This window comes from Oncorhynchus tshawytscha, linkage group LG07 (genome assembly GCF_018296145.1).
Source record: "Oncorhynchus tshawytscha isolate Ot180627B linkage group LG07, Otsh_v2.0, whole genome shotgun sequence".
NCBI classification, from domain to species: domain Eukaryota; kingdom Metazoa; phylum Chordata; class Actinopteri; order Salmoniformes; family Salmonidae; genus Oncorhynchus; species Oncorhynchus tshawytscha.
Window position 1 is genome coordinate 38022773 of NC_056435.1, and position 17754 is coordinate 38040526.

Sequence of the window (17754 nt, forward strand, 5' to 3'; positions counted from 1 at the left end):
TTGGATTATACAAGAACCATACCAACGTAGCCTTATGTTCATGCATGAGCAAATGATAAGAGGATTGTACGCTCGGATACTGAAGTGGAAGCAGGAGTCCGTGCTCGAGTCCCTTGAGTTGATGTGCTCTGGACACGCCGCCACCGTATAAGATCATTGTCCAGTCAACACATGAACGAACTACCATTAATAAAATAAAATAAATTAGTTTTTTGTTTCATTTTTAAAGCGTTTGAGGTTCTTCATGTAATGAAAAGCTTTATATAAAATACATATATTATTATTATTAATGACCATTGTAATATGTAAAATATATAACATAGAGCATATGGGGATTTTAACAAAGCTTGCCCAAATCCCTAACATTACCCTAACCATAACCAATATGCTAACCTTATTCCCAATCCTACCCTTAAATGAAGACCAACCACGATATTGGTGTGTATTGACTTTGTGTCTGTGGTAACTACTGGAAACCCCGTTTTCGATGAAGTGCTACAGTGTTGCAGGAAAGTGAAAATATCTTCAAGCGACAGTTGAAGTCGTCCATGGACTGGTTGGTACTGATTAAACAGCCAGCTAGATAGTGCCAACAAGATCAGAGAGAACTTGTTAGATCGAGAGACCGACTTGTCTTCACATAAAATCAACTTTAAAAAGGACAGCCAGTATAATGTTTTATTCAAATGCATGGAGTAAGTGCTTGATATGCCTTATTTTTTTAACAAGTGGAAATGGTGAGTACGTTTCTAGTCATGGTAACTTTGCTGTACAGTAACCGTTTGCTAGCTAACGTTTATAAATGTTATAGCTTAATGTTTTGGTTACAAATAGACACTTTGCTAATTTGAGCTGGTCAACGTAACTCTCATTTTGTGTGGAGTTGACATATTCTACTATATCATGTCCTCACAGCCGAGTGTCCCAAACCTCAAGTAGAGGGAAATGTTGTTCTAACGAATGATGCGCTATTAATGAACGATTTTCCGGAGGGGGAGGAAGCCACTTTTGAGTGTGCCAACGGCTACTTGAAAGAGCAAGGATCTGAAAGAATCACCTGCACGAGTGGAGAGTGGAGCACGCTCAAATTAACCTGCAAAAGTATGCGGCAAAATAGTAGCACTTTTCTCAGTTTTTCTGTAAAGTGCGATTTTTATTGCATGTTTGATTTATTTACTGTTTGATTGTTTGTTTCTGGCGTTAACTTGGCTCGATGATTATTAATTCCAGAGAAGGACTGTGGTGCCCCCAGGAAGATGCCACATTTGTCATATGAGTTTAAGGAAGGCACGCTTTTTGGTGCATCAGCAAGAGCAATCTGTGATAAAGGGTGAGTATGCTTCATCCTGTATCTAATGTATCATCAGAGTATGTTAGAATTATTTTGCCAAAAGATTCAATGCCAGACAACCACCCCACCAACCACCTCCAATAATGTATATATAAACTAGATGGCTGATAAGGGGTGCTGTGTTGAAGCCACCGTGCCTCCATCTTGGCACTCCCCCACCGCTGTAAGACATATTTTGGAAGCGATAGAAATTAATTTATTAAAGATGAACTGAAACATTTTAGTATGTTAAGGCAATTTTGATAACCAAATGTGATAAAGAAGCATGTTCCTACCCTTAAAACTGCTGAAAAATCACAATTGGCCTCATGGTGAAATCCCTGAGCAGTTTCCTTCCTCTCCAGTGACTAAGTTAGGAAGGGTGCCTGTATTTTTGTTGTGACTGTGTGTATTGATACACAATTCAAAGTTTTACTAATCGACCAATAGGAGCCCTTCTTTGTGGTCTTTGTTGTTGAATCTGTGCTTGAAATTCACTGCTCGACTGAGGGACCTTACAGATATTTGAATGTGTGGGGTAGTCATTTAAAAATCATGTTAAACACTGTTATTGCACACAGAGTGAGTCCATGCAACTTATGTAACTTGTTAAGCACATTTTTAGTCCTGAACTTATTTAGGCTTGCCATAAGAAAAGGGTTGCATGCTTATTGTCTCAAGACTTTTCAGCTTTTAATTAATTTACAAACATTTCTAAAAACATAATTCCACTTGACATTATGGGGTATTGTGTGTAGATCAGTGACACAAAATCTCAATGTAATCCATTTTGAATTCTGGCTGTAGCACAACAAATATTGGAAAAGGTCAAGGGGTGTGAATACTTTCTGAAGGCATTGTACTGTAGAATTGCATTCATTCCTATGGAGGACTGTTCCTACTGGGGAGTGCAAATATGGCCGACCGTAGGCTTCAAAACCTCTCAATAGCCAATAGATGGCATAAGCAATCCAGGGTTTATATACATCATTGACCACCTCTCACATGCTCTCTCCCCCTCTTCTAGTTATCAACTTATGGGCCCAAGTTATAGGCAGTGTTATGCCATAGGTTGGAGTGGAAGACCAAGATGTAAAGGTAAATCTCCCATATTTTCCATTCACACACTTGGACATCTATGCATGACTCCCTGTCAAAGCATGACTCCTTGTCAAAATAAAGGTTAAATAAAATAAAAAATAAGGCATTGAACTTGTTTGAATAAAGACCACAAATTGAATGCAACCATGTATGTGTCTTCCTCAGTGGTAACTTGTGATAAACCTCCTGAGATAATGCATGGCACGATTGTAGAGAAGCCTGGCAAAGAGTTACCAGAGTATGGTGGTGTCATACAGTACTCCTGTAATGAAGGTTACACCCTCATTGGAAACAAATCAATTGAGTGCACTGAAGATGGTGAATACAACTCATTACCTCCTGAATGTAAAGGTATGGATTCCATTTATGTTTGATCAATTATCTGCCAACTGTTATGGGTTATATGCTTTACAGAGGATACATTATATAGTATTGTTGTAGATCCGCCTTCACCCTACATCTAGACACTGCAGGCATGTGTCAGACTATGATAAAGAACATTGTCATTGATCTTCCTTCTGTAAATCCCTGTCAGTGTCATATGTAACAGTGGTGTACACTTGAAGGTGCCATACTGAATAATCATTGTACATTTCTATTTCATAGATGTCTATGACATTCTTTTGAAACCAACAACTATATCAACATCATCAATAACAACAACATCGACTGTTCCACCCACAATACGAGGTAGAGGAAATCCAAGTAAATCTATCCCAGTGTAATCAAGGGCTTGATAATTCATTGAATTTGGTATTTGCAGTTTCAGGGAGTAACAGTGGTGTACACTAATTAAAAATGAAAGCACTGCATGAAGGTGCAATACTGAATAATCATTGTACATTTCTATTTCATAGATGTCAATGACATTCTTTTGAAACCAACAACTATATCAACATCATCAATAACAACAACATCGTCTGTTCCACCCACAATACGAGGTAGAGGAAATCCAAGTAAATCTATCCCAGTGTAATCAAGGGCTTGATAATTCATTGAATTTGGTATTTGCAGTTTCAGGGAGTAACAGTGGTGTACACTAATTAAAAATGAAAGCACTGCATGAAGGTGCAATACTGAATAATCATTGTACATTTCTATTTCATAGATGTCAATGGCATTCTTTTGAAACCAACAACTATATCAACATCATCAATAACAACAACATCGACTGTTCCACCCACAATACGAGGTAGAGGAAATCCAAGTAAATCTATCCTAGTGTAATCAAGGGCTTTTTTATTAATTTAATTTGAAATTTGCAGTTTCAGGGAGGAATAATGGCATTGGGGAACATGACACCAATGCAGCAACTGGTGAGTTAAGTAGATTCAAATGATTATTATTATATTATTATTTTGTAGTATATTTTTCTAGCTCATATTTTAACAAATAATACTGAATCTCTCTTTCGGTGAATGCAGCAGTTGTGGGAAGTGGGATCGGCACTGTCATAGGTAAGAATTCCATAATATGTTCTAACTAAACTGGATACTGTGTTTTATACTGTACTGGAGAAACATTCCCTTCTGTAGCCCATTAGGAATTTCCTGCACATTACTTGATTTGTTACACTAGTAAGCCTAGTTAAACTGCCTACTTTCACATTTTATCACATTTATCACATTTGTGTTACACTTTCTCTTCACCATTTGAAGATCATACAGTGGACTCATGATTGATACCTTGTCTTTTGCAGTTTCACTTATTGTTATTGTTCTGATCACACGGTATTGTAAGAGGAAAGGGTGAGAACCTACATTTAATAATTTATCTTTTTAGAAAATAGTCCATGATTAAGCACGATTTCACCTACAACTAAATCACAGATTATATTTTCCTCTTACTAACTATACTGTATGTGCATTAACCACAGCTTCTGGCAACTGATTTACACCGTCATTAAATCAAAAAATTATTTGGATAAACTAGCTATACGGTTGGCCAATTAATTGACCTAAACAATATTTGTTAACAAAACTTTATTTACATAACCCATCAACTACAATTAAGTCTGGCCATGGGCATTTATACTGTATTTATGTATTCCCTACAGTATCTGTGATTTGCATGATCAAACTTTTTGCTGGATACTTTTCCCTGTTTTGGCCAAAAAATTACATTTTTCCTGCAGTGTGTTGAAAAATCAAGGAAGTAAGAAAATCCTTTGCAAAGGCACTCTCGGACAGATATTGGCTTTGAAAAAGAGAATGGAGTATGTTGTTCTAAAGGGAGGTGGGGTAGTAGGCTAGGCTATACACAGTGCTGAGCTGACCAGCTTTCTAACTGCCTACCACACTGGAACACACAAACTACCCAACTAAAACACTGCTAAAATACTGAGATTGGCATGCAGAATATATTTCTTTACTGCACTATTATATGTAAACATGGTAATCCTGACAAACTGTCATTGTTTGAAAATGATACATAGCTCGTACCAGTTTGGAGAAGACCGAAGTCGAACAGAGGAATTATTACAATTTCAAAATAACTAAGTTGAATGCCTACCCAAGGTACCTACAGTTCATACATATCATTATATTAAAACCATTATTAAAAAATATGTTCACCATCTTTTAACCAAAGTCTCACTCATATGACTATACGGTTTGTGTTAGTCTTTGAGCTTGAGTAATCTAAATAGTGACACTATTGTTAAAACTGCTCCGCTGAGTCAATGCTTCGTCTAAAATGTCTCATTTCTTTCCAGGGCTAGGACTGCACCCATCTGCTAGTCTGCATCTGTAGCCTGGAAAAGTAGTGCCAGCGGATTGTTCCTCTTTTATTAAGTTGTTTTTGAAAGTCAGTTCAGCGAAATGTTTTAACCCAATGTTTGAAAACCGGTATTGAAATATTTTTTTTCTCTATTTATATACAAAACTGAAATATACGTAATTGTCTTTTCAACTGCCATATTTGACTACAGGTTGCTAGCTTGCTCTGTTGTGTGGGCAGAAGCCCCTGTAATGAGATTAGTGCACTAAACAAAATGTATGATTGAGGAAATCCCCAGGCTGATAATCACTGACCCTTTCTAAATGTGTGCTTACTGATCGTGGCTCACAGGAAAATAACAGTATGAGACAGTTTCCTGGACCCAGGTTAAGCCTACAGCACTGTATTCCTTTTCAAGTAGGCTTAATCTGGGTCCAGGAAACCAGCTCTTCATGTTATTTTTCTGCAGCCCCAAATGTCACAAAATAATGTCAATCTTATTTCCTTAGAGGTTTTGTACTTAGATTTTATAGTGTGTATTGTGTGATTTAAGAGATCAAATCATTTTCATGATAACTGCCTTTTCTCATTCTTTGAGACAGTGTAAATATGTATAACGAATGTCGTCGGGAGAAAGAGAGGAGGACCAAAGCGCAGCGTGGGAAGTGTTCATAATTGTAATTAAAGAAAGCACTGAACACTGAATCAATACAAAAATAACAGAACGAACGAAAAGAAACAGTCCTGTCTGGTGACATACACACGTAACACAAAGACAGAAAATAAACACCCACAAAACACAGGTGGAAAAAGGCTACCTAAGTATGATTCTAGGCCGAACACAGAAACCAAACATAGAAAAACAAACAGACTGCCCACCCCAACTCACGCCCTGACCATATAAACAAAAACAGAGGAACTAAGGTCAGAAAGTGACAGTACCCCCCTCCCCAAAGGTGCGGACTCCGGCCTCAAAACCTGAACCTATAGGGGAGGGTCTGGGTGGGCGTCCGTCCTCGGTGGCGGCTCTGGCGCGGACCCCAATTCACCACAGTTTTTGTCCGCCTCCTCAACCATGGCCTGTTACGAGCGGCGACCCTCGCCGCCGACCTCCGACTGGGGACCCTAGCCAAGGGTCCCGAACGGACGGGAGATTCCGGCAGCTCCGGACAGGTGGGAGACTCCGGCAGCGGCGGACAGGCGGGAGACTCCGGCAGCTCCGGAGTGAAGGGCGATTCTGGCATCACTTGGCTGGCTGACGGCTCTGGCGGCTCCTGGCTGGCTGGCGGCTCCTGGCTGACTGGCGGCTCCTGGCTGAATGGCGGCTCATGGCTGGCTGGCGGGAGATTCTGGCATCCCAGGACAGACGGGAGACTCTGGTGGCCCAGGACAGACGGGAGACTCTGGCGGCCCAGGACAGACGGGAGACTCTGGCGGCCCAGGACAGACGGGAGACTCTTACGGCCCAGGACAGACGGGAGACTCTGGCGGCCCAGGACAGACGGGAGACTCTGGCGGCCCAGGACAGACGGGAGACTCTGGCGGCCCAGGACAGACGGGAGACTCTGGCGGCCCAGGACAGACGGGAGACTCTGGCGGCCCAGGACAGACGGGAGACTCTGGCGGCCCACGACACACGGGAGACTCTGGCGGCCCACGACAGATGGGAGACTCTGGCGGTCCAGGACAGACGGGAGACTCCGGCGGCCCAGGACAGACGGGAGACTATGGCGGCGCTGGACAGGCGGGAGCACCTGTAGGGAGGAGACGGAGAGACAGCCTGGTGCGGGGGGCTGCCACCAGAGGGCTGGTGCGTGGAGGTGGCACTGGATAGACCGGACCGTGCAGGCGCACTGGAGCTCTTGAGCACCGAACCTGCCCAACCTTACATGGTTGAATGCTCCCCGTAGCCAGGGCTGTGCTGGCGAACCGGGGACACCATGCGTAAGGCTGGTGCCATGTACGCCAGCCCGAGGAGACGCACTGGAGACCAGATGCGTAGAGCCGGCTTCATGGCACCTGGCTCGATGCCCACTCTAGCCCGGCCGATACGAGGAGCTGGAATGTACCGCACCGGGCTATGCACATGCATCAGGGACACCGCGCGCTCCACCGCATAACATCCCTCTCTGTCTCCGGTAAGCATGGGGAGTTGGTGCAGGTCTCCTACCTGCCTTAGCCACACTCCCCGTGTCCCCCTCCCCCCAATACATTTTAGGGGCTGCCTCTCGGGCTTCCTTGCCAGCCGTGTTCCCTTGTATCGCTGGCTCCTCTCTCCGGCTGCCTCTACCTGTTTCCATGGGAGGCGATCCCTTCCAGCCAGGATCTCCTCCCATGTGTAGCAACCCTTGCCGTCCAAAACGTCCTCCCATGTCCAGGAGTCCTGACATCGCTGCTGCTGCTGCTGCCCGTTACCACGCTGATTTGTCCTTTTGTGGTGGGTGTTTCTGTAACGGATGTCATCGGGAGAAAGAGAGGAGGACCAAAGCGCAGCGTGGGAAGTGGTCATAATTTTAATTAAAGAAAGCACTGAACACTGAATCAATACAAAAATAACAACGAACGAAACGAAACAGTCCTGTCTGGTGACATACACACGTAACACAAAGACAGAAAATAAACACCCACAAAACACAGGTGGAAAAAGGCTATCTAAGTATGATTCTCAATCAGAGACAACTAACAACACCTGCCTCTGATTGAGAACCATACTAGGCCGAACACAGAAACCAAACATAGAAAAACAAACAGACTTCCCACGCCAACTCACGCCCTGACCATATAAACAAAGACAAAACAAAGGAACTAAGGTCAGAACGTGACAATATGAAAGTATGTACATTGTCTAATAATCATGGTTGAGTAGGTTAAATGTGATCTGCTACAGTTACTATACTATATCCCAGAAATGTTCCTTTGCACAAAAAGCTTATTTCTCTCCAATGTTGTGCATAAATTAGGTTACATCTAGGGTTGCCAACTTTTTTACTACCAAATAAGAGACAAAAGGTGGCACGGCGGTATGGGTATGGTGTCGTGTGAATGAATATACACTGTATATTCATATTCTTATTCAATTGGAAAGGCAAAACATTTCTATATTCCATTTAGCCTATAGATTTACTAAAACTGTATCATTATGCAAACTTATATGAATAAACCTCAAAATAATTATCAAAGAAATCACAATTTGGACCTTTACAGCAACAACAACAAAAACTTTTCAAATGCAAAAGAGGAAAGAGGGGCACGAGTCACTCACCAAGTCTACATTTTTGCTGCTCTTGACTGATTCAAGCCGTCCTTTCTCCTCTTGCATGGCCAGAGAGAAGTCATTACATGACAAGTCACAGTTCCCAAAAACGATTGTGCTATTTTCACAAATGCTTTTGTTAAATCATCCCCCGTTTGGCGAAGTTGGCTGTCTTTGTTAGGAAGAAATAGTCTTCACACAGTTCACAACGAGCCAGGTGGCCCAAACTGCTGCATATACCCTGACTCTGTTGCACAGAACGCAAGAGAAGTGACGCAATTTCCCTAGTTAAAAGAAATTCATGTTAGCAGGCAATATTAACTAAATATGCAGGTTTAAAAATATATACTTGTGTATTGATTTTAAGAAAGGCGTTGATGTTTACGGTTAGGTACACATTGGTGCAACAACAGGGCTTTTTCTGAAATGCGCTTGTTAAATCACCCGTTTGGCGAAGCAGGCTATGATTCAAAGATAAATTAACAGGCACCGCATTCATTATATGCAACGCAGGACAAGCTAGATAAACTAGTAATATCATCAACCATGTGTAGTTAACTAGTGATTATGTTAAGATTGATTATTTTTAATGCTAGCTAGCACCTTACCTTGGCTCCTTGCTGCACTCGCATAACAAGTAGTCAGCCTGCCACTCCTCGTGGAGTGCAATGCAATCGGCCATGATCGGTGTCCACAAATGCCGATTACGATTGTTATGAAAACTTAAAATCTGCCCTAATTAATCGGCCATTCTGATTAATCGGTCGACCTCTAGTCTGCGCATGCTCTGAGGATGCGGCTCGGGATGCCGTCTGGGCCGGCAGCCTTGCGAGGGTTAACACGTTTAAATGTTTTACTCACTTTGGCCAAGGAAAAGGAGAGGCCACAGGCTTTGGTACCGGGCCATGTCAGTGGCACTGTATTGTCCTCAAAGTGAGCAAAGAAGTTGTTTAATTTGTCTGGGAGCAAGAGATCGGTGTCCACAACGGGGCTGGTTTTCTTTTTGTAATCCGTGATTGACTGTAGACACTGCCACATACGTTTGAGCCGTTGAATTGCGACTCTACTTTGTCTCTATACTGATTGCTTGATTGCCTTGCAGAGGGAATAGCTGCACTGTTTGTATTCGGTCGTGTTTCCGGTCGCCTTGCCATGATTAAGAGCGGTGGTTTGCGCTTTCAGTTTCGCGCAAATGCTGCCATCAATCCACGGTTTCTGGTTAGGGAAGGTTTTAATGTTCACAGAGAAAACAACATCTCCGATGCACTTGCTAACTAACTCGCTCACTGAGTCAGGCTGTGACTATAATCGAAGAGAATTCCCTGGAAGATAATGCGGTCAGCATTTGATTGTAAGGAATTTTAGGTTGGGTGAACAAAAGGACTTGAGTTCCTGTATGTTGTTGTGATTACACCATGAGTCGTTAATCATAAGGCATACACCGTTCTTCTTACCATAGGGATATTTGTTTCTGTCGGCTCGACGCATGAAGAATCCGGGTGGCTGTACTGACTCTGACAACATATCCCGAGTGAGCCATGTTTCCGTGAAACAGAGCATCTCTGATGTCTCTCTGGTAGGCAACTCATGCCCTAATTTTGTCCACCTTGTTATCTAGAGATTGTACATTGGCGAGTTATATTCTCGGAAGCGGTGCGTGGTGTGCTCGCCTTCTGAGTCTGACCAGTAGGCCGCTCTGTCTGCCTCTCCTGCGGCGACAGTGGTGTTTTGGGTCGGCCTCTGGGATAAGATCGCATGTCCAGGGTGGAGGTCCGAACAAAGGATCCGCTTCGGGAAAGACGTATTCCTGGTCATAATGATGGTAAGTTGACATCACTTTTATATCCAATAGTTCTTCCCGGCTGTATGTAATAACACTTGAGATTTTCTGGCTAGCTTAAGGAATAATACATTATAAAACAAATAACTGCATAGTTTTCCAAGGACCTGAAGCGAGGCGCCATCTTGTTATGCGTCTGTTCCGATTAAATGTTTGACTCCGCGTCCCTGTTTCTCAACTCCAGCGTCGGTCCTTACAAGTTTGTGATCTAGGCAGGCTACTGCTTGGGAAGGTGAGCCACTCAGAAGTACGAGATGGGGAGGGTTGTGGGGGAGGTTGACCTCAGGTCTCCCCACTGGAAGCCCGAGGTAGGGGGAGTGTGAGAATCTATCAAATAGTGCACCTTTAACTTTGTACAGTACTAATGCAATTAGTAAAATCGGTCACACTACGAAATGCTACTAAATAAACCACAATTCATTCATAATACTGTAAATATATAGTTTCACTGACATAGTGTTGCATTTTTTTCTGGTTTGTGCGAAATCGTTAAGAATAATATAAAACCAGTGTGCACACCACCAAGGTGAATTGGTTTAGTCTTGACTCTTAGTTGACAGTGTTGAGGGATGGGTAATGTATTGATGCTCGAGGGCCAAATCAACACAAATTTGTTTCTATTTGTCTTTGTTACTTCTTTTTGTATATATTTTTATATTTATATAGTTTTAAATGTTAGGATTATTTATTTTTGTTGTTCCAAATGTTTGAATAAAAATTACAGTTTAGTGCAGAATGGTGCTTTTTTTGTATGGGGGGGGGCTGAAGGGAGCCATACCAGCTAGAACCGCCACTGCTGTCAGGGTTATTTCTTCTGTAGACAATCTACTTACCATGGCAACGGTGCTGTTTTGGAGATCTCCACCAGTTTAGGGGAGGATACGCCCTAGATTTCTCCAACTGTGGAAAAAAGCTCAGTTATTCCTTCCTATGCAGGAAATGGAAAATACGATATCGTTATCGTTTGATAGAAGTCTGTATACTTGTTCCCATGCCCTTATTTTGAATTATACAAGAACCATACCAATGTAGTCTTATGTTCATGCATGAGCAAATGATAAGGAGGACTGTGCGCTCGGATGCTGAAGTGGAAGCAGGAGTCCGTGCTCGAGTCCCTTGAGTTGATGTCCTCTGGACACGCCGCCACCGTATAAGATCATTGTCCAGCCAACACATGAACGAACTACCATCAATAAATGAGTTTTTTGTTTCGTTTTTAAAGCGTTTGAGGTTCTTCATGTAATGAAAAGCTTTATATAAAATACGTATATTATTATTATTAATGACCATTGTGATATGTGAAACATATAACATAGAGCATATGGGGATTTTAACAAAGCCTGCCCAAATCCCTGACCTCTATCTATCCTGTGCAGTTTCAAGCGCATGGAGCGCAATAAGACACGTTGACAGATCAAGTGCATAATTTATCTTCAGTTGAGCCAACCGAAACTCAAACTTGTCCACAGGTCACAAGGCAGGGGAGGATGGAAACTATTCAGTGATGTGGTCAGTTAACTCATAGCTTTCTCCACTTCAGTCAAAATTACATGAACTCCATTTCCCCTTCAATGTATTCTCAACTAGGCCTGCTTCAGAAACATATCATAATCATTATTTATTCAGGATGAATTATAATACTGTATTATTAGGTTATTATGGAGTAGCTCTGGGTTACTCTGCGCGTGGTGTTACGGGTGTCACAATTTAACACTGCCAAAAGTCAGCCACCATATCTTCTTAAAATGTGATTTATAACATTAACCTAACCTTAACCAATATGCTAACCCTATTCCTAATCCTACCCTTAAATGAAGACCAAAAAGCACATTTTTGTCTTAATTATTTTTTTTAACGATATGGTTGTGTATTGACTTTGTGGCTGTGGTAACTACGTGAAACCCCGTTTTAGGTGAAGTGCTACAGTGTTGCTGGAAAGTGAAAATATCTTCAAGCGACAGTTGGTCGTCCATGGACTGTTTGGTACTGATTAAACAGCCAGCTAGATAGTGCCAACAAGATCAGAGAGAACTTGTTAGATCGAGAGACCGACTTGTCTTCACATGAAATCAACTTTAAAAAGGACAGCCAGTATAATGTTTTATTCAAATGCATGGTATAAGTGCTTGATATTGCCTTATCTTTTTAACAAGTGGAAATGGTGAGTACGTTTCTAGTCATGGTAACTTTGCTGTACGGTAACCGTTTTCTAGCTAACGTTTATAAAAGTTTTAGCTTAATGTTTTGGTTACAAATAGACACTTTGCTAATTTGAGCTGGCCAACGTAACTCTCATTGTGTGTGGAGTTGACATATTCTACTATATCATGTCCTCACAGCCGAGTGTCCCAATCCTCAAGTAGAGGGAAATGTTGTTCTAACGAATGATGCGCTATTAATGAACGATTTTCCGGAGGGGGAGGAAGCCACTTTTGAGTGTGTCAACGGCTACTTGAAAGAGCAAGGATCTGAAAGAATCACCTGCACGAGTGGAAAGTGGAGCACGCTCAAATTAACCTGCAAAAGTATGCGGCAAAATAGTAACATTTTTCTCCGTTTTTCTGTAAAGTGCGATTTTTATTTTACTGTTATTTGATTTATTTACTGTTGTTTGATTGTTTGTTGTTGGCGTTAACTTGGCTCGATGATTATCAATTCCAGAGAAGGACTGTGGTGCCCCCAGGAAGATACCACATTTGACATATGAGTTTAAGGAAGGCACGCTTTTTGGTGCATCAGCAAGAGCAATCTGTGATAAAGGGTGAGTATGCTTCATCCTGTATCTAATGTATCATCAGAGTATGTTTGAATTATTTTGCCAAAAGATTCAATGCCAGACAACCAACCCACCCAACCACCTCCAATAATGTATATATAAACTAGATGGCTGATAAGAGGTGCTGTGTTGAAGCCACCGTGCCTCCATCTTGGCATTCCCCCACCGCTGTAAGACATATTTTGGAAGCTATAGAAATTAATTTATTAAAGATGAACTGAAACATTTTTAGTATGTTAAGGCAATTTTGATAACCAAATGTGATAAAGAAGCATGTTCCTACCCTTAAAACAGCTGAGCAACTGTTTTAAAATCACAATTGGCCTCATGGTGAAATCCCTGAGCAGTTTCCTTCCTCTCCAGTGACTAAGTTAGGAAGGGTGCCTGTATTTTTGTTGTGACTGTGTGTATTGATACACAATTCAAAGTTTTACTAATCGACCAATAGGAGTCCCTCTTTGTGGTCTTTGTTGTTGAATCTGTGCTTGAAATTCACTGCTCGACTGAGGGACCTTACAGATAATTGAATGTGTGGGGTAGTCATTTAAAAATCATGTTAAACACTGTTATTGCACACAGAGTGAGTCCATGTAACTTATGTGACTTGTTAAGCACATTTTTAGTCCTGGACTTATTTAGGCTTGCCATAACAAAAGGGTTGCATGCTTATTGTCTCAAGACTTCTCAGCTTTTAATTAATTTACAAACATTTCTAAAAACGTAATTCCAACTTGACATTATGGGGTATTGTGTGTAGATCAGTGACACAAAATCTCAATGTAATCCATTTTAAATTCAGTCTGTAGCACAACAAAAATGTGAAAAGGTCAAGGGGTGTGAATACTTTCTGAAAGCACTGTACTGTAGAATTGCATTCATTCCTATGGAGGACTGCTCCTACTGGGGAGTGCAAATATGGCCGACCGTAGGCTTCAAAACCACTCAATAGCCAATAGATGGCATAAGCAATCCAGGGTTTATATACATCATTGACCACCTTTCACATGCTCTCTCCCCCTCTTCTAGTTATCAACTTATGGGCCCAAGTTACAGGCAGTGTTATGCCACAGGTTGGTTAAATCTCCCATATTTGCCATTGACACACTTGGACATCTATGCATGACTCCCTGTCAAAGCATGACTCCTTGTCAAAATAAAGGTTAAATAAAATGAACATAAGGCATTGAACTTGTTTGAATAAAGACCACAAATATAATGCACCCATGTATGTGTCTTCCTCAGTGGTAACTTGTGATAAACCTCCTGAGATAATGAATGGCACGATCGTAGAGAAGCCTGGCGAAGAGTTACCAGAGTATGGTTGTGTCATACAGTACTCCTGTAATGAAGGTTACACCCTCATTGGAAACAAATCAATTGAGTGCATTGAAGATGGTGAATACAACTCATTACCTCCTGAATGTAAAGGTATGGATTCCCTTTATGTTTGATCAATTATCTGCCAACTGTTATGGGTTATATGCTTTACAGAGGATACATTATATATTATTGTTGTAGATCCGCCTTCACCCTACATCTAGACACTGCAGGCATGTGTCAGACTATGATAAGGAACATTGTCATTGATCTTCCTTCTGTAAATCCCTGTCAGTGTCATATGTAACAGTGGTGTACACTTGAAGGTGCCATACTGAATAATCATTGTACATTTCTATTTCATAGATGTCAATGACATTCTTTTGAAACCAACAACTATATCAACATCATCAATAACAACAACATCGTCTGTTCCACCCACAATACGAGGTAGAGGAAATCCAAGTAAATCTATCCCAGTGTAATCAAGGGCTTGATAATTCATTGAATTTGGTATTTGCAGTTTCAGGGAGTAACAGTGGTGTACACTAATTAAAAATGAAAGCACTGCATGAAGGTGCAATACTGAATAATCATTGTACATTTCTATTTCATAGATGTCAATGACATTCTTTTGAAACCAACAACTATATTAACAGCATCAATAACAACAACATCGACTGTTCCACCCACAATACGAGGTAGAGGAAATCCAAGTAAATCTATCCTAGTGTAATCAAGGGCTTGATTATTCATTTAATTTGAAATTTGCATTTTCAGGGAGGAATAATGGCGTTGGGGAACATGACACCAATGCAGCTACTGGTGAGTTAAGTTGATTCAATTGCTTATTATTTTGTAGTATATTTTTCTAGCTCATATTTGAACAAATAATACTGAATCTCTCTTTCAGAGATTGCAGCAGTTGTGGGTAGTGGGATCGGCACTGTCATAAGTAAGAATTCCATCACTTGAAACAATCACAAGTGAGAGGGGGGATATTTGTTTCTAATACACTTTTTGAAGAAGTAGCTGTTGAGTTCAAAGATATGTTCTAACTAAACTGGATACTGTGTTTTATACTGTACTGGGGAAACATTCCCTTCTGTAGCCCATCAGGAATTTCCTCCACATTACTTGATTTGTTACACTAGTAAGCCTAGTTAAACTGCCTACTTTCACATTTTACCATGTTTATCAGATTTGTGTTACACTTTCTCTTCACCATTTGAAGATCATACAGTGGGCTCATGATTGATAACTTGTCTTTAGCAGTTACACTTATTGTTCTGATCACACGGTATTGTAAGAGGAAAGGGTGAGAACCTACATTTAATAATTTATCTTTTTCGAAAATAGTCCATGATTAAGCACGATTTCACCTACAACTAAATCAAAGATAATATTTTCCTCTTACTAACTATACTGTATGTGCATTAACCACAGCTTCTGGCTTTAAATCAAAAAATTATTTGGATAAACTAGCTATACGGTTGGCCAATTAATTGACCTAAACAATATTTGTTAACAAAACTTTATTTACATAACCCATCAACTAACATTCAGTCTGGCCATGGGCATTTATACTGTATGTATTCCCTACAGTATCTGTGATTTGCATGATCAAACTTTTTGCTGGTTACTTTTCCCTGTTTTGCCCAAAAAATTACATTTTTCCTGCAGTGTGTTGAAAAATCAAGGAAGTAAGGAAATCCTTTGCAAAGGCACTCTCGGACAGATATTGGCTTTGAAAAAGAGAATAGAGTATGTTGTTCTAAAGGGAGGTGGGGTAGTAGGCTAGGCTATACACAGTGCTGAGCTGACCAGCTTTCTAACTGCCTACCACACTGGAACACACAAACTACCCAACTAAAACACTGCTAAAATACTGAGATTGGCATGCAGAATATATTTCTTTACTGCACTATTATATGTAAACATGGTAATCCTGACAAACTGTCATTGTTTGAAAATGATACATAGCTCGTACCAGTTTGGAGAAGACCGAAGTCGAACAGAGGAATTATTACAATTTCAAAATAACCAAGTTGAATGCCTACCCAAGGTACCTACAGTTCATACATATCATTATATTAAAACCATTATTCAAAAATATGTTCACCATCTTTTAACCAAAGTCTCACTCATATGACTATACGGTTTGTGTTAGTCTTTGAGCTTGAGTAATCTAAATAGTGACACTATTGTTAAAACTGCTCCGCTGAGTCAATGCTTCGTCTAAAATGTCTCATTTCTTTCCAGGGCTAGGACTGCACCTATCTGCTAGTCTGCATCTGCAGCCTTGAAAAGTAGTGCCAGCGGATTGTTCCTCTGACCATTCCCTGGTTGGACAAAGCCATTTAATTTACAGTGCCCTTATGTATGTGACAATACTGAATGGAAGTTATAATTGCACTTTTTATTAAGTTGTTTTTGAAAGTCAGTTCAGTGGAAATGTTTTAACCCAATGTTTGAAAACCGGTATTGAAATATTTTTTTTCTCTATTTATATACAAAACTGAAATATACATAATTGTCTTTTCAACTGCCATATTTGACTACAGTTTGCTTACTTGCTCTGTTGTGTGGGCAGAAGCCCCTGTAATGAGATTAGTGCACTAAACAAAATGAATGATTGAGGAAATTCCCAGGCTGATAATCACTGACCATTTCTAAATGTGTGCTTACTGATCATGGCTCACAGGAAAATAACAGTATGAGACAGTTTCCTCGACCCAGGTTAAGCCTACAGCACTGTATTCCTTTTCAAGTAGGCTTAATCTGGGTCCAGGAAACCAGCTCTTCATGTTATTTTCCGGCAGCCCCAAATGTCACAAAATAATGTCAATCTTATTTACTTAGAGGTTTTGTACTTTGATTTTCTAGTGTGTATTGTGTGATTTAAGAGATCAAATTACTTTTATGATAACTGCCTTTTCTCCTTCTTTGAGACACATTTGTGTAAATATGAAAGTATGTACATTGTCTAAAAATCATGGTTGGGTAGGTTAATTTGTAAATGTAATCTGCTACAGTTACTATACTATATCCCAGAAATGTTCCATATCCACAAAAAGCTTATTTCTCTCAAATGTTGGGATCTAGGGTTGCCAACTTTTTCACTACCAAATAAGGGACAAACGGTGGCGTGCCTGTCAGTGCACAGTGCCACGGCGGTATGGGTAATGTGTCGTGTGAATACAGTGATACAGTGTATATTCATATTCTTATTCAATTGGAAAGGCAAAACATTTCTATATTCCATTTAGCCTATAGCTTTACTAAAACTGTATCATTATGTAAACTTACATGAATAAACCTCTAAATAAATTATCAAAGAAATCACAATTTGGACCTTTACAGCAAAAAAAACCTTTTCAAATACAAAAGAGGAAAGAGGGGCACGAGTCACTCACCAA

General features: G+C 40.6%; 1 protein-coding gene across 17 annotated transcripts; it reads left to right on the forward strand.

The window, feature by feature from the left end:
- The first annotated feature begins 455 nt into the window (after positions 1 to 455).
- On the forward strand, positions 456 to 17261 carry LOC112242661 (complement decay-accelerating factor). Of its 17 annotated transcripts, XM_042324369.1 has the most exons (15): positions 472 to 737; positions 916 to 1101; positions 1231 to 1330; positions 2358 to 2428; positions 2597 to 2782; positions 3038 to 3121; positions 3289 to 3372; positions 3540 to 3623; positions 14702 to 14785; positions 14953 to 15036; positions 15110 to 15160; positions 15249 to 15290; positions 15608 to 15653; positions 16319 to 16400; positions 16598 to 17261. In XM_042324369.1, exons 1-15 carry the CDS (start codon positions 674 to 676, stop codon positions 16601 to 16603), a joined length of 1254 nt encoding a protein of 417 aa, XP_042180303.1. In that variant the 5' UTR covers positions 472 to 673; the 3' UTR covers positions 16604 to 17261. The 17 variants fall into 17 exon arrangements, 16 of the variants coding, with proteins under 16 accessions (XP_042180304.1, XP_042180305.1, XP_042180300.1 ...); XM_042324366.1 differs by having other exon boundaries at positions 468 to 737; positions 16319 to 17261; XM_042324367.1 differs by having other exon boundaries at positions 468 to 737; positions 15611 to 15653; positions 16319 to 17261.
- Positions 17262 to 17754: the final 493 nt, after the last annotated feature.

What these genes read in the sequence shown, in the direction of transcription:
- LOC112242661 (XM_042324366.1), top strand. Translation starts at nt 674, where the DNA reads ATGTTTTATTCAAATGCATGGAGTAAGTGCTTGATATGCCTTATTTTT. An exon ending in TGTTCCACCCACAATACGAG is followed by an intron (nt 3,122 to 3,288) that starts GTAGAGGAAATC and finishes TCTATTTCATAG; the next exon opens with ATGTCAATGACATTCTTTTG. An exon ending in TGTTCCACCCACAATACGAG is followed by an intron (nt 3,373 to 3,539) that starts GTAGAGGAAATC and finishes TCTATTTCATAG; the next exon opens with ATGTCAATGGCATTCTTTTG.